We start from the raw sequence: 15,068 nt of genomic DNA, 5'->3' as shown, positions 1-15,068 counted from the left end.
CACACCTTTATTATAACTATTAACATGTTAGCATCAGAAAACAAAACAGAACAAAACCCAGAGTCAAATATCATGATCCTCTCCCTATTCCCGGGGTTCCCATGCTCCGCTTACAGGATTCACATGTGATAAGGAAAGTGTAATAGCACTGGTGGGAAAGCATTGGCAGGTGGCATTATTAAAAGCAAACAGATGCTGCAAAGCTCTATCTGCATTTGGATATGTGAGGAAGTCTCATGCAATAAAAGAGCAATTTTACTTCGAATTAAGTTGCTTAAAATCGTCTCATGCTGAGGTCAAATCACCTCTTTTCTATAAGAAGTGAATGGTATGAAAACATTCTCAACTGATATTAATATGAGGCAGAGGGGAAAAGTTATGGGGGGTGCCTTCTCAGATCTAGCTGAGCAGGTGACCCAGCAGCAAGCCATCCATGCAACTTTAGTGAGAAATTCCCTAAAGAAGAAAAGTGTATGTTTTCTAAAATGCAATAAAGACCTTGTTTGGTGTAGGGAAACAACACCAGCAATCTCTCAGCTGTGGCAAATCAGCTCAATTGCAACAAATACAGGCCTGTTCCAAGCCAGGAAATGTGTGGAAATTGCACCAAGGAAAAGAGACGTTGAAAATGAGGGGACATTAATATTAAACAGAATTCTCCAATATAAAAAAAAAGTCAGGCTGCTAAAATTAACTATGTGTCACAAGAGAGGTCAGGCATGAGTGTCTCTGGAGATGAGGCTGCTGTACCTCACTTGAGGTTAGGAAATCTAATAATGAACATTTCTGATCAGCACTGGTGGTGCAGTGTGTGCAGAGAACGCTGAACCATCAGGACCCAGTCACCACGCTGTGACTGTGAAATTCAAGGAGGAATCCTCCCTACTGTCAAGTGACCCCCTGAGAGCCTGTCAGGGTCACTATATTCCCCCAGTCAGCCCCCCAATTAGGGTGGAGCTGAATCCTCTGGAGAACCTGCCTGTTCACTGCCTTCCTTCTCAGAGATTTTAGAGGTCCTGCCTACCCCTTCTAAAGCTTGAAAACACATAGAAGTCCTGTCCGTTTGTGGTTATAGCCCAGAAAGAGTCTCAGGGTCAAAGGAGGGCAGCTTTGGGCAAAATTAGAAATGAAGTGGGTTTCTCATTAGGGCTTCAGGGGACTTTTGCCTCTCTGGGTCCCTCCAATCCCTTCTCTTGGGTAGCATTTCTATAAGGACTTGCCCCCAGATACCTGTACATTTTTTAAAGTTTATTTATTTATTTTGAAGGGGGCGTGGACAGAGGGTGGGGGAGAGAATCCAAAGCAGGCTCCGCACTGACAGTGGAGCTTAAACTCATGAGATCATGACCTGAGCCTCTTGAAATCAAGAGTCAGATGCTTAACCAACTGAGCCACCAAGGCACCCCTCATCTACCTGTATATTTTGAAGCACCTGGGAAGCAAAGCCTATTAACTAATGTCTTCGGCAGCTTAAGAATTTTATAATGATACCTCTACTCAGAGCTAAAGATGGGTCATGGTATTACATTAGAATCCAATAGAGGATTCTAGAAGATTAAGAGAACTTCAGTATCCAAAGGAATCAATTGCAAAGGATTTTAGGCATTGCAGTAGGCCAAATATGGAGAAAATTTGGGATGGAGGAGTCCTATAGCCCTTAAGTATACACCTGAGAACATACTACACAGGGTGCTTTCTCCTTTTCCATGAAAGTCTAGACTGTGCTAGAGGGGTTAGCCACACCTGAGATGGATGTCCTAGTTAGCATTCCCTCATCTTTTCAATCAACATTTTCCTAGTGAATGGAAACATGGATCCCCAAAGGTCATCACTAAGTTGTCTTCAAAGATTGAAGTCTCATATCTTAAAAGTCACGTGAATTTTTTTCTACTCCTGATTATATCCAAATTTGTTGCAAAGTAAGATTCTAAATTATATAACATTTGGAGAAAGCATTTTCTAAAAAGTTTCCTACCATGTTTGTCCATTCATTCCATAAATATTTGTCAAGTATCATTCTTGGTCTGGGACTATAATCAGTGATCAAGACCTTCAAAGTTCTTGTCCTCATAAGAGAGAGAGAGAAAATAAATTCATGAAGGAGAGAGAGACTAAACAAATAAAATAACAGTGATATATGCTGTGAAGAAAATAAACCATGGAGGTGAGATAGATAACTCCCAGAGTGGGGGGCTGAGTCAATGCTTTAGACACAGTAGTCAGAGAAGGCCTCTAGGAGGGAAATGACATTTGCAGTGAGGTCTGAATAATGAGAAACCAGACACATGAAGAGTCAGAGTTAGTCCAAACATGCCAGGCAGACAGGCATGAAGAATCTTAATGCGGAGGTCCTGAAGCAAGAATGAGCTTGATGTTTTGAAGGAGTATTAGGAAAATTAAGAAAGCTAGAGCATGTTGAGAAAGTAACATGAGGCTAGTCAGGGAGGCAGAAAAGGCAGATGAAGCACAACTTGTAGGTCAGCTAGGAAGTCTGGATATTATTCCAAGTGCAAAGTGAAGCACTTTGGGGGTTAACACAAGGGAATAATATGATTTGACTTTATATTAAAAAAAATCATCCTGGGTGTTGTATGGAGAATATATTGGAAAGTGGAAATAAAAGAACAGTTTGGAAGATATTGTAGTACTCCAGGCTTCAACTAGGTGGTGGAGGAGACAGCAAGAAACAGGTGTGTTTGAGAGTAGAACCAACAGGACCTGCTAATGGATTCTATAATGGAAGGGAGGGGAAAACAATTAGGAATAACTAATTTAAATTTGTGCCTGAACAGTGATGCTAGCACTGTGGTTGGGCAGAAACTGATTATTTGGGTTGGTTTGGTTTGGTTTGAGGGAGGGAGGTAGCAGCGTGTTAGGAATCTCCACTGAATATTTTGGGATCCCAGCAGAGAAGTCAAAGAGGTGATTAGAAGAGTCGGGCGCTTGGGGGAAAGACAGGACTGTAGATAAAATTCAGGAAGAGTAAACATCAAGATAGGCATGGCACTAATTGAGATCACCCAGAAAAAGAGTTGAGATAGAGGAGGGTGGGAGAGAAAGAAGAGAAAAGAAGGAAGAGAAGAAAGGAGAAGAGGATTTAACTAATAAATCCTTGATATTCCAACATTTAGAAGCTGGGTGGAGGAGGAGTCAGGCAAGTGTGTAAAGAGGAGAGGCTGGGGGCGCCTGGATGGCTCAGTCGGTTGAGCACCTGACTTCGGCTCAGGTCATGATCTCACAGTTCGTGAGTTCGAGCCTCGCATCGGGCTCTGTGCTGACAGCTCGGAGCCTGGAGCCTGCTTCGGATTCTGTGTCTCCGTCTCTCTCTGCCCCTCCCCAGCTTGTGCTCTGTCTGTCTCTCAAAAATGAATAAATGTTAAAAAAAATTTTTTTTTTTTTTAAAAAGAGGAGAGGCTGATGAGGCAGGAGAGAAACCCAAAGAATGAGATGTCACTGGTGTCAAGAGAGGAAAGTTCTTGGGCAGATAGGTCCAATGAGATGAGGACAGGGAAGTGGCCAATGGGTTTGGCTGCATGGAGGTTACCAACCACTTTAAAAGTGGCAGTTCCATGGAGAGGGGCAGAAGCCAGATTGGAGTGGGTTAAGAGTATGTGGGAGGTGCAGCTTTGGAGACATTGAGTATAGAACACACTTTGGAAAGGCTGAGTGTGAAGGGAACAGAGAAATGGGGAGTAGTTAAAAGGACACACCATGGGATAAAGAATGGATTTGTTTTCATTCATAGAAGATACCAAAGTGTGTTTAAATGACTGACAGGACTAATCTAGGAAAGAGGGAGACATGGGTGATGCAAGAGAACACAGCTTCAGGGGTGAAGTTTGAGAACTGGAGGGGTGGGATCTAGTTTTTCAAGAGTTGACCTACCTTCACAAAATGAACTTAAAAGGTAAAATTCATAATTTTTATTCTTTAGGAATGAACATTTGTACTATACCATGGGAGTTATCCTGCAAGGAAGACGGCTAACAATGAGCATTATAATTTATATCCATAAGTTATATCTAATCTTGATTCTAGGATATTGAGTCTTTTGTTTTTCTTTTTCTATGTATATTATCATCAAGTTGAGTTACTAGGAACTGTATGTGAATCATTGGAGTTCTTTTTCTTCTCTTTCTAATATTTCTATCAGGCAATGCATTCGCTAGAGTAAAAATTGGAGATTACCATTACTATGGCTACGGGACTAAGAAGGACTATCAAACAGCAGCCACACATTACAGCATTGCAGCCGACAAATACCACAGCGCTCAAGCCATGTTTAATCTGGCCTATATGTATGAACATGGCTTAGGTATCGCAAAGGTAATTGTGTTGGTAATAATCCAAACCTAGTAATGGCAGCTGAATGGGAAGGGAACATTTGTAAATGTTTTTAAATTCATTGATGTCATCAGTGTAGAGGAAGCAAGGAAAAGACAACATTTGCTGAGTCCCTCCCCCCATACCAACACATAGTACTTACTTACCCTAATGTGAACTCTATGAGGAGGAAATTATGTTCTCCATTTATGCCCAAAGACATAACCAGCAAGTTGAAATAAATCTAGTCTCGGATAATTAGATTCATAACTTCACACTTTTCTCAGCTATACTAGTGGGTCCTGCCTCCACTCCCTTACACCCCAGGCCTTTTTCCATTAAAATTTCCATTGACTCTCAAGCTTTCAGTAAACAAGGAAAGAGTGGGACTGAGGTCAGAGCTGGATACCAAGGTGACATTAATCCAGAAATGTCTTATAAATCACCCACTATGTACATGACACAGTGCTGAGCACTCTGGAGAATCCTAAAAAAATGGATCTCCATCCTTCAAAGGCTATACTTAACTTGAGGATATAAGGCATATTTATTAAGAAAGAGAACTAACACTACAAGGAGATATTGGGTAAATCCCTTGGTAAGTGTAATTAAAGAAGATGGCATTGGGTTCTGACTCAGTGAGGAAGGTGTATTAAATATCAATAATGAAAGTAATAGCCAGGCATTGGTGTGGTATATATACTATGCCATTTAAATCACACAACCACTCAATAAATGAGAGAAGTCCTATCAGTGTCATCATTGTATGCATCAGGAAACCAAAGTGCAGAGAGGCTAAGTCACCGACCAAATTTGCAGAATTTGGGGGAGTCAGAATTTGAACCCAGGCCTGTCTGACCCTATGTTTTTGAAAGAGTGGGCCCTGCACTGAGTCATTCTTACTATTCGAGTATATATTTTGTATCAGTATCTATACTTCTGGCTGCATTTTGAGAGCCAAATAATGAAGGGGTTATCTGCTTTTCTATGCTTTCTTCTTTCTTCCAATTGTGCTAGTAGTTGAGAATTATTGGTGGGGAATTTCCTATCTGACTGCTACTTGTGCACTGTGCAACAACCAACAGCTTCATATTCAAGCACCAACAATCCAGATCCCTGCCTTCCTGAGCTCTCCCTGTGACCTGCTTTTTGACTGATCACTTTCCATCAGCCCCAGAACCCTAAGCAGTAGAAAGACTGTCAAATCCAAATCCAGTCTGTTTTCCCCATCCTTAGCAGGTACAGGCTTCCTGTGTTTATAAAATGAGATCAAATAGCTAAATCAGAAGATTCTTCGGATGTCATTTAGCCACACCCCACTCCCTTTTAACCATCATCCACATCTGTAAAACAGAACAATGATACCTCCCCTCCCCAGGCTTTGAAATAAAAAATAAGCCTTTGTGAAGGGGCTTTGTAGTCAGCATATGGAATAACTGTTAGTTAGATCAGAAGAGAATTTGCGTGACTGCTAAGTAAAGTTTCAGTAAGATTAAAGCTTTTATTCATCATTCCTCATGCAAAATGTAACAGTAAAGGTGAAAGGAGCACTGTGTGTATCACGGATAAAAATGACCCCACTCTATGGGTTAAATTCAAATTAGCTCACCTGTCCTGTGTGATTTAAGGACTTGGTCCCCATGACAGCCTTATCCTCACCACAACGAGACCATTTTGCCTTAACAAGCCTGGGGGCAAGGATGACACAGGGTCAACTGTGCACCAGAGAGGACACTGCCTACCAGAGCCCAGATGGCCCACTGTATCAGAAGGTCTGGTTTTCTTCCTTGGAGTCACCGCTAGCCTCTCTCCCAGTCACTTTCTTCACTATGTCAAGCAGCAGCTGTCAAGACATACATTTCACACATTTAGAAGAAACTTTGTAATTTGTCTCTGGACACATTTCTGTTCCTTCCTATCCAGGTCCTGTTAAATCACAGGTAGTTAGTTCATTTTGATCCTTTCTCACAGTCACAGGTGTATTTTTTCCTACAGAAAGTCTCTACACATAAAAAATTGTAAACAAAAAATAAGAAACAGAGCTGAACTTAGATCCGGACAGAGGAATTTTAGGTTTAGTTGGTGAGGAGCCATTTCTCTTTTGTCTTTATTAATTTCTTCTGTTTTGCAATTTGAAAAATAATAACCAAGTACCCAGGGGCAAACTTTATTAATCTTGCCATCTCATAGTCAAATTAACAAGGAGATACCTTTTCTAATCCTTAAAATGAATATTCTGATAATTAAAAAGCTGAAGCTTGTTCGAGCGATGGTTAATGAAAGCAAAGCAATTAGAACAGACTTTCACAGCATTTAAGTCATCAAGTAATTAAGCATTTCTTCAGCAGGGCACTTCACAATCCTCTTTATTAGTTAGTCCTCATGCAAACCAGCAGCAAAGATAAGTATAATATCATTACCAGGATTTCTCTGAGAACCGAAAAAGGGTTTGTAAACCAAAACTCTCTGGGAGAAGGAAGTGAGGTATAAATCAACCTGTGGTAAATCAGTATAAAAATATGGGTCATTGTTGTCCTCATCTGTCTTTAGGAAAGGGCATCAGGACTGGGTGATGTAGGTGACTTAATTCTAATAGCTTCACTGAGAAGCATCTCATTACCCAATTTATGACTTCGAATTAAGCTCAGTGAGCTCCTTGACTTAAACTGTGGGCCAAGACTGGCTGCACCATTGTTGTGGGAATATAAAATAATGCCTGAGGAAGAACTGGGAGAGGACCTGAACTAATTCAGAAATACAAGCACTCAGCTCACAAGTTGTTATGCAACTATGTCTCAATTTATGCTTGATTCAGAAGTATTTCAGAAATTTAACCATGAACAAAATGATTTGCCCATCCCCTCCTGCCCATTCCTTCTGTCTGTATCCTGGTTCAGGCCAGTACTTCTGTTCATTCAGGCTTGTTGTAAAGGCTTCTCAGTCGTCTTCCATTCTACCGTTCTTCCTTTAAATCTGCTCAGAGAAAGCTGTGTCTGCCAAAGATATATAATCTCCAATTCACGGGGAGGACTTGTTGCTGACATGTGTCTTCTAGTCAGAGACTACATTTCCCAGCTCCCTTTCATCCTTGTGACTAGTTCTTACCAATGGGACAGAAATAAAAATGAAGGGTGTCATTTCTGGGCTAAGGCGGCTAAGAAGTAGATGGAGCTTCTCCTTAGTCTCTTTCCCCTTCCATTTGTTAAATGCAGAACTTATAGAGGCTCTAAGGGATGGCAGAATCACATAGTAGAAGGAGGGTGGGTCTCTCAGTTACCAACCAGGAATACCCCTGTTGAAATTTGGGGGTTGGGTGATGGGCATTGGGGAGGGCACCTATTGGAATGAGCACTGGGTGTTGTATGGAAAGCAATTTGACAATAAATTTCATATTTAAATAAAAGAAATTTGGGGGTTTATTTGTTACAGGTGTTAGCATTACCTTAGTTAACACATAATCCATCTAACAGAGCAGTACCATGTTATTTTTTATAAAATACAACTCTGATACTGTTTCTCCTCCACCTCACTCCTCCAAAAACCATGCACACACAGAGAAAAAAAATACAAGCAAACAAACAAAAATAAAATGATCTTATTGACTTTGTATTGCTTAATGAAGTCCAGACTTCTTAGTCTGGCATTCAAACCTACCTTGACATAACCTACCTACTCCCCTATGTATGTTCTAGGGTACTTTTCCTTCCCTCCCAACTAGAGACCTTGAACTTAACCCTCCTGACTTTCGATCATGTCACCCCATTTGGTAGAATGATCTTCTCCCACAGTTTTGACCATTAAAGACCCCTGAGTTTTTCAAAGAATAGTTCCATTATCATCTCCTCCATGAACCCTTCAATGAGCCCCCAGATTTGAAAGATATCTGCATCTGCTTCTAAACTACCATGGCACTGTGACTTGTTTTTCTTCACTTATTTATTCGCTCAAATATTTTCATGTGCTTATTTTGTGTCGGGAAGCAATGTGCTTCATCCTAGGGATATAAGAACAAGACAACCTTCAAAGAGCTCATAGCCTACTATAGAAGAGATATGTCCATAGCTATAGTGAAAGCCTAAAAAGGCACTAGTGGATGCTCACACAAATAAAGTAGTGTGAAAATGTTAAAGAGGGAACAGTGAATTCAGGTGGAAGGATCAGTACTGCCAGGTCTTGTTCTAAAATGATTTTATAACATGGACTATAAGAAACACATGACAAATTTCTTTAATGGAAGAAAGCAGGTATGTTTTAAGATAAGGACTAAGAAATCTATCCTAAATTAAGACAAAAGGAGGGGAGGAAGTAGCCTTTGCAGATGAGTTTCCAGTATATATAGTTAGACCTACCAGATAACACATTTTTGGGATCCTACAAAGAAAACAAAACCACATCTACTGAATAAATTATACATAAACCTATCAAAAATAAGAGTAATTATGACACGAGGTATTTTCACTTCTCATTTGTCTGGTCTGACCACTTATAGAGTGTTAGAGCTGAAGCTTTAAACACCAGAATAGAATTATTTTCTGGAAAGGACAAGTTCAAGTTAGATATTTAAAATGGCCTTCTCAGAAATATGACAGGACAAAACACACATCTCTTTAAAATGGCCATAACTCCTCTTGGAATAAATGGCTTATTACCTAATAAAATAATCAGAAATGTGCAAAATAGTTATGTGTGGATAACTTTATTTATTACAGGAAAAAAATCCTACAAGCAAACAAACAAACTGCTTCAAAATAGAAGACATGCTCTATAAACTATCACATGGTAGTACACCACTGTAGTATGTATTTTATGGCCCAGTGACTAGGTGAGCAGGCTAGAAGTAGACCATCTGGATGTGAATGTCAGTTCTGCCACTTATAAGTGACATGAATTTAGGTAACTGACTTAAACTCTCTGTGCCTCAGTTTCTTCATCTTTATAGTAGAGTTAATATCATCTGCCCTATGTAATTGTCATGAGGTTAAAATAAATGATGGTGGTAACTGGCACACAATATGAGTATTTAATAAGCATTAGCCATTATTATGAAATACTATGCAACTATTAAAAATAAAAATATTATAGACTAAAGCAATATCTTAGGACATAGTATGTTGTTTGAAATATATTGTTAGATTAAGAAAGCAGAAGACAAAATATTGTGCAAGTTGAAAAATTCCTAAAAGTATGTATATTTGAATATATATATGTGTGTGTGTGTGTATATATATATATATATATATATATATATATATATATGAATGCTGGAAGGATGTGTATAAAATATTACCAGTACTTATCTATGTACAGTGAAACTGTAGGTGGGTTTTTAATACTTTTTTCAGCTCTATGTTTTCAAAGTTTTCTCCCATTAGTATATGGTATATTTATAGTTAGAAAACAAGAATAAACTATTCAAAAAATCTACCTCTGTCCTGGTTTAAGAAGTTTTTGATATCACCCAAAGATTCAGGGCTAGCAAACTCCTGCATTGTGTATATGAACAATTTTTATAAACCAGATACTTTATTCCTGGAGAATTCTGTATTTTTGAATTATAAGAAGCTATTTTGAACATATGAACATTGGGCAATATTTTGGCAAACCTGATATTTTACTTGGAAACACATTATTTAACAAGAGACTGCAGATCGGTTTACATAATCTCCTCAATCATTGAATTTAAAGCAAAATAAGCTCAAATGTATCACAGGAAAGTTAAATGTAAGTGGATTGGGTGTGCAATGGACTTATTTAATGAACGCTGGCCATCATCAAAACACTTTTGAAAGGGAATTTTTTGTATGAATGACTTGGATTTCTTCCTAATAAGGATCAAAGAACAAGGAGCCTTTTCTAGAATCAGCTAATAAAATCTCTTTTATATGGGTTGCCCTAATTAACCAGTGGGTTCAGGAATTTCTTTCTCTGGGAATTTTTAAGAAAGACTTTCATGTCCCACCCCACCCCCACTGAGAATTGTGAGGCCCCTGGGTAAGAAGGGCGCTTATCCCACCTTAATGGTACTTCTTGCTATTTTTTATTTCAAACTAAGCAACTGAATTGTGATGTTTGTGCCTGAAGAAATAAATTAATAACTATTGCCTGCTTCAAATAAGAATGAATGCTTGAGATATTGACAAATGCTTTTGTTCCCTGAATGCCCTATTAAAGTCAATATGCCTTTCATGTGTGGGGGTGACACAGCCTTTATAATCTGCAGGGTGCTTTCAAAAGAACACCCACTGAATTTGTTGGAATTAGAGACACAAATTAGAGTTTTTACAACATCCATTTGCTCTGTCGCCAGGAAGATTTGTTCAGAAGAGTGAGTCTCTTGCATTTTAAGTTTTTAGCAAGAACATTCCTCTTTCTCCAACCAATCAATTTACAAGACCACAAAGCTTTGGGAAACATTTAAGAAATAACAAGCAGAACACAGCTGAGAGAATACCACCCAAAACATGGGTTTAGCAGGGGCCGCAGGGATTCACAACTACCGCGCTCTGTGTAATGGAGGTTTGGAAGACAGGGAGGACAAAGAGATGCAAGATAAACACAGTTTGTGAAAATCTCTCTTCTTATCCTTTTGAAACGAATCCAGAGGCACCCAGTAAAGTACAATAATGGGACTGGCCCAAGGCACTTCAACCTTTAGAACAACACTACTTAGCTTTTTCAGTACTCTGTTTGGGAAATCAAGCAAAAGTAAAGCAAACAAATAAAAACAAGCCACAAGTAGGTGAAAATTAAAGAAAAGAAATTTACCTGCCATGGCATAATTTAATGGCGGGGAAAGATCCCTAAAAATATAGTATGTAATTTGAGGAATCAAAATTCCAGCCTGAGAAGTAAAAAGTTCATTCAGAGCTATGTACTTGGCATTCCATTAGGCACTGGCAATTGAGGGGTAATCCAGGTCCTTGAGGACAAGGACAGATGACCAAGCAAATTCTGTAACTTCAGGTATGAAAAGTACTATAAAGAAAACTAGGAATTTTAAATGCTTGTTAGTATCTGTATTGTTATTTGTTTGGGGGAGCTGGACTGTTGGCATCTCGTGTTCTACTTCTTTAACTGGAATCGTATCTAAGGTCTGGCCCTGCAGTATCCAAGAAAGCTTTTTGTGTTATGTTTCACATAGCCATAATAAACTACCACAAATTTAGAGGCTTAAAACAACTCACATTAATTAATTATTTAATTTAACTTTTATTTATGAGAGAGAGAGAGTGCACAAGTAGGGGAGAGGGGCAGGAAGAGAGAGAGAATCTTAAGCAGGCTCCACGCTGAGCACAGAGCCCAATGCAGGGCTTCATCTCACGAACCATGAGATCATGACCTGAGCCGAAAGCAAGTCGGTCACTTAACCGACTGAGCCACACAGGCACCCCACAACCACATTTATTATCTCATGATTTCTGGTTCAAAAGTCTGGGTGAGCTTGACCCATCCTGTGTAGTTTCACAGGCTAAAGTCAGTCTGTGTTCCTTACTGGGAGCTTTGGGGAAGAATCACTTCCAGGCTCACTCAGGTTGTTGGGCATATTCAGTTTCTTGTGCTGTAGGACTGAGGGTCCCATTTCCTCGCTGACTGCCCACATTCCTTCTCATTCTTTCCACGTGGCCCTCCAGCAAGTAAGTTGAGCCCTTCCCAAGTCTAGAAGCTACAACTTGTACTTCTGCCATATCTGACTTTCTCTCCTGACCTCAGCCCTGAGAAAACTGTGTTTATGTGATAATATGTAGTACACCCAGATGTGATAATATGTAGTATGTGATAGTATGTAGTACACCCAGATAATCTAGGATAATCTATTTTAAGATCTCTAGGTTTAATGACATTTTCAAAGTCCCCTTTGCCATGTAACATAACATATTCATAGGTTCCAAGGATTAGGACATGACTGCCTTGCCAGGGATGGGGGAGGTGGTGGGATACCAAAGATAAATAACAATATTTCAAGTGATGGCTTCCATTTAATTACCCCTAAGGAATCTGGACTTAATGAGTCAGGGCTATTCTTCTATTTCTAGGACATTCACTTGGCCAGGAGATTGTATGATATGGCTGCTCAAACAAGTCCAGATGCTCACATACCTGTTTTCTTTGCCCTCATGAAACTGGAAACTGTGCATTTGCTCCAAGATATCCTGTTTTTTAAAGTAAGTTTGTTTCAGATAGGCCCCAAATCTCTGAAAACTCCAATGAGCAGTTTTTGAATGGTGGGATGGAAGGAGATGATGGTTGTGTATGGAGGGGGAGGCTTGGATTGGTTTTGACAGAATGTCTCTTCCAGCAGTTTACGATGTGTTGGAAATGGATGAAATTGGACAACACCCTTGGACCATACTGGGATTTATTTGTGATTGGCCTAATTGTTGCTGTGCTGATCTTCTTGCTTAGAAATCGCTATGGGTAGAATCTGGACCAAGCAAAACCTGCTCATGGGAACAGTTCACTTCAAACTATCCTTGCTAAATAAAGAATTTCCTCATGAAACTCAAGAGTCTGCTGCAGATTTCTCACACAGGCCTGTGGTGGAAAATGGACAAAGCTTGAGACCTGTCTTCAGAAACCATTTCAGACTTCCTTAGTGTGGGTGACCACTTGTGGGGGAGTGAGCTGCTGAAGACTGGTCACCTGAGGTTTCCTTGCAAACTTGTTGTTTTGGCAATCTAGTCCCTAGTTAGGGATAATGGCCGCCCATTTTCACATTGTTATAACAGCCTCTTCCCTCTCAAGAGGACAAATGTGTTTCTTGGCTCCTACAGACATACAGAGATACAGAGGAGGAGGAGTTTGGGGAGGGCAGGAACACAGATCCCTCAGAAAATGAGAAAGATATAAATTTACAAATAGACCCTTCATCTCGGGGGAATGATCCCGTGAACCACATCATGAGCATGTGGCATGCCATGTAGGGGGACTGGATCACACTTCTCCCCAAGGGGCCTTCTATCCAAGCTCCCTTAGCAGCTTGCAGTGAACAATGCCACCTGGGTCTGTCCAGTGTTGTACCCCTCTCTGCCATCCCTCACTAGAACCCTGCTCTCCCTTGGTCCCTGAAGACACCAGCCTCTGAGGACAGAACTAAAAAGTCCAGTTCCCTGTTTCCCATGGCAGGAAGAGCAGGGACCTGGGGCTGGGAGCAGCATGGGCAAGAAGGGAGCAGGAGGCCCAGGACTTATGTCAAGGGCCAGGCTTGAATCTCAGCTCCACAACTCGTTAGCCTCTCTGAGCCTCAGTCCTCTGATCTGCAAAATGGGACGATCTTAGCTGGTATGAAGATTAAAGGGATAACCTGTGTAAAGGGCCTGGTGTTCTAGAATGAACTCCACAAATGGTAACTTCTAATACTCTGTAAAACCTCATGGAAAATTGGTTGGAAGATGGGGACAGTGGAGTTGATAATAATCTGTGTGGGCTCAGTGCCCTGCAGTTAGTTCTTCAGCCAAAATCCTGGGTGTTTTGGTGGGAAAAGATCATGCTTGCCTACTTGGAAATCCACCCCCAGGACAGGAAAAGAGTTAGTTAATAATGTCAATCATAATCAGAAAGAAGAATGAAAAGGTGAGAGAACACTGAATGTGGGACCAAACAACATGGATTTAAGATCCAGCTCTGTCCCTTGGTAGCTCTATGTATGACTCTGGGCATAATTTCTCCAAATCTCAGTTTTTCCTCCATTAAATGGGATTACGTCCTGCCTCACTGGAGAATTGTGAGGTTTACATAAGCCTGACTTCAAAAATGCTTTATAAACACTACACATACAAATACTAGCTACATCAGTTATTTGGCCATGAACTAATCCTGGCCTGAGATCCAAGTGTTTAGAATTTCCTGGACAGAATCCCTGACTAACTAGAGAGTTCAACTTCTGAAGGAACTTTTGTTTACAAACACGCAAAGAAGGAGCAGGCATCTAAACCTCCAGTTAGAGCCTAATGGACAAGACAGCAGTGAATTATATCCCACAGGTGTCTGCAATGCAAAGATGTCAGAGATGGGTATAAGGGCAAAGAGGGGAGTGTGGAAAACAAAATAGGGAAGTCCTGGCTCAAAGTCTAGAAATGAGTTTCTTAAAGGAAACGCTTATGAAAATAACTGCAGGCAGGGAAGAAAGGGAGATTCTTTGTGGCTTGCTGTGTACAGTATTACACTGTTAGAATTATAGAAGCAAGGACGGTATGAGCTCATAAATTTCCCATTTCAGCTAACCGTTCCAACTAAATGTGACAAAGGCTTTGAAAGTATGAGCAGCTTAGGGTGTTTGAATCATTCAAGTTCCATTTCTAAGCCTCCTCTCTGGAGCCTCTGCAGAGGCGCCCAGGTGCACGGATGGGCACCTGCTGTACCTGCTGTACTTGGGTGAGGACTGGCCAAGGGAGAAAGAGCCCCCGGGCTGTCAGCCACTTCTACTTCCTGGTTACAACAATCCCACCCCCACCACGGGCATACAGAGCCCCTATTCCTTCTGCTTCTGACAGCTTTAGACAAAAACTGATGATAGACTACAAGGAAACTTTTTTTTAAACTCAGTTTTCTTTGTAACTCCCTTTTCCCTCTACATTTCCTTCCCTGATTCTTTATTAAAGCAGAGTAAGTATTCAAGTCAGCAACTTTTTGTAGAGAGAGTAAGGGGCAGGAGAGAGACAGAGAGAGAGAGAGAGAGAGAGAGAGAGAGAGCGAACGAGTGGGAGAGGGGCAGAGAGAGGTAGGGACAAGGGATCTGAAGCAAGTAG

At 40.5% G+C, this 15,068-nt stretch overlaps 1 protein-coding gene across 10 annotated transcripts in view; it reads left to right on the top strand.

Moving 5' to 3' along the window:
* SEL1L2 (SEL1L2 adaptor subunit of ERAD E3 ubiquitin ligase) overlaps positions 1-12,822 on the top strand; it is a 121,734-nt gene extending 108,912 nt beyond the window's left edge. For 8 of the 10 annotated variants that reach the window (XM_053201340.1, XM_053201341.1, XM_053201339.1 and 5 more), the window contains 3 exons: positions 4,154-4,326; positions 12,357-12,485; positions 12,620-12,822. In XM_053201340.1, coding sequence (XP_053057315.1) covers positions 4,154-4,326; positions 12,357-12,485; positions 12,620-12,742 — 425 coding nt within the window. In that variant the 3' untranslated portion in view covers positions 12,743-12,822. Of the gene's footprint in view, positions 1-4,153; positions 4,327-6,010; positions 9,392-12,356; positions 12,486-12,619 lie in introns of those variants that run through there. The other 2 variants (XM_027069546.2, XM_027069547.2) reach the window with 2 other exon arrangements.
* Positions 12,823-15,068: the final 2,246 nt, after the last annotated feature.

This window comes from Acinonyx jubatus, chromosome A3 (genome assembly GCF_027475565.1).
Source record: "Acinonyx jubatus isolate Ajub_Pintada_27869175 chromosome A3, VMU_Ajub_asm_v1.0, whole genome shotgun sequence".
Lineage (NCBI taxonomy): Eukaryota > Metazoa > Chordata > Mammalia > Carnivora > Felidae > Acinonyx > Acinonyx jubatus.
Note: the sequence above shows the minus strand (reverse complement) of the source record. Positions and strands in the feature narration are given on the sequence as shown.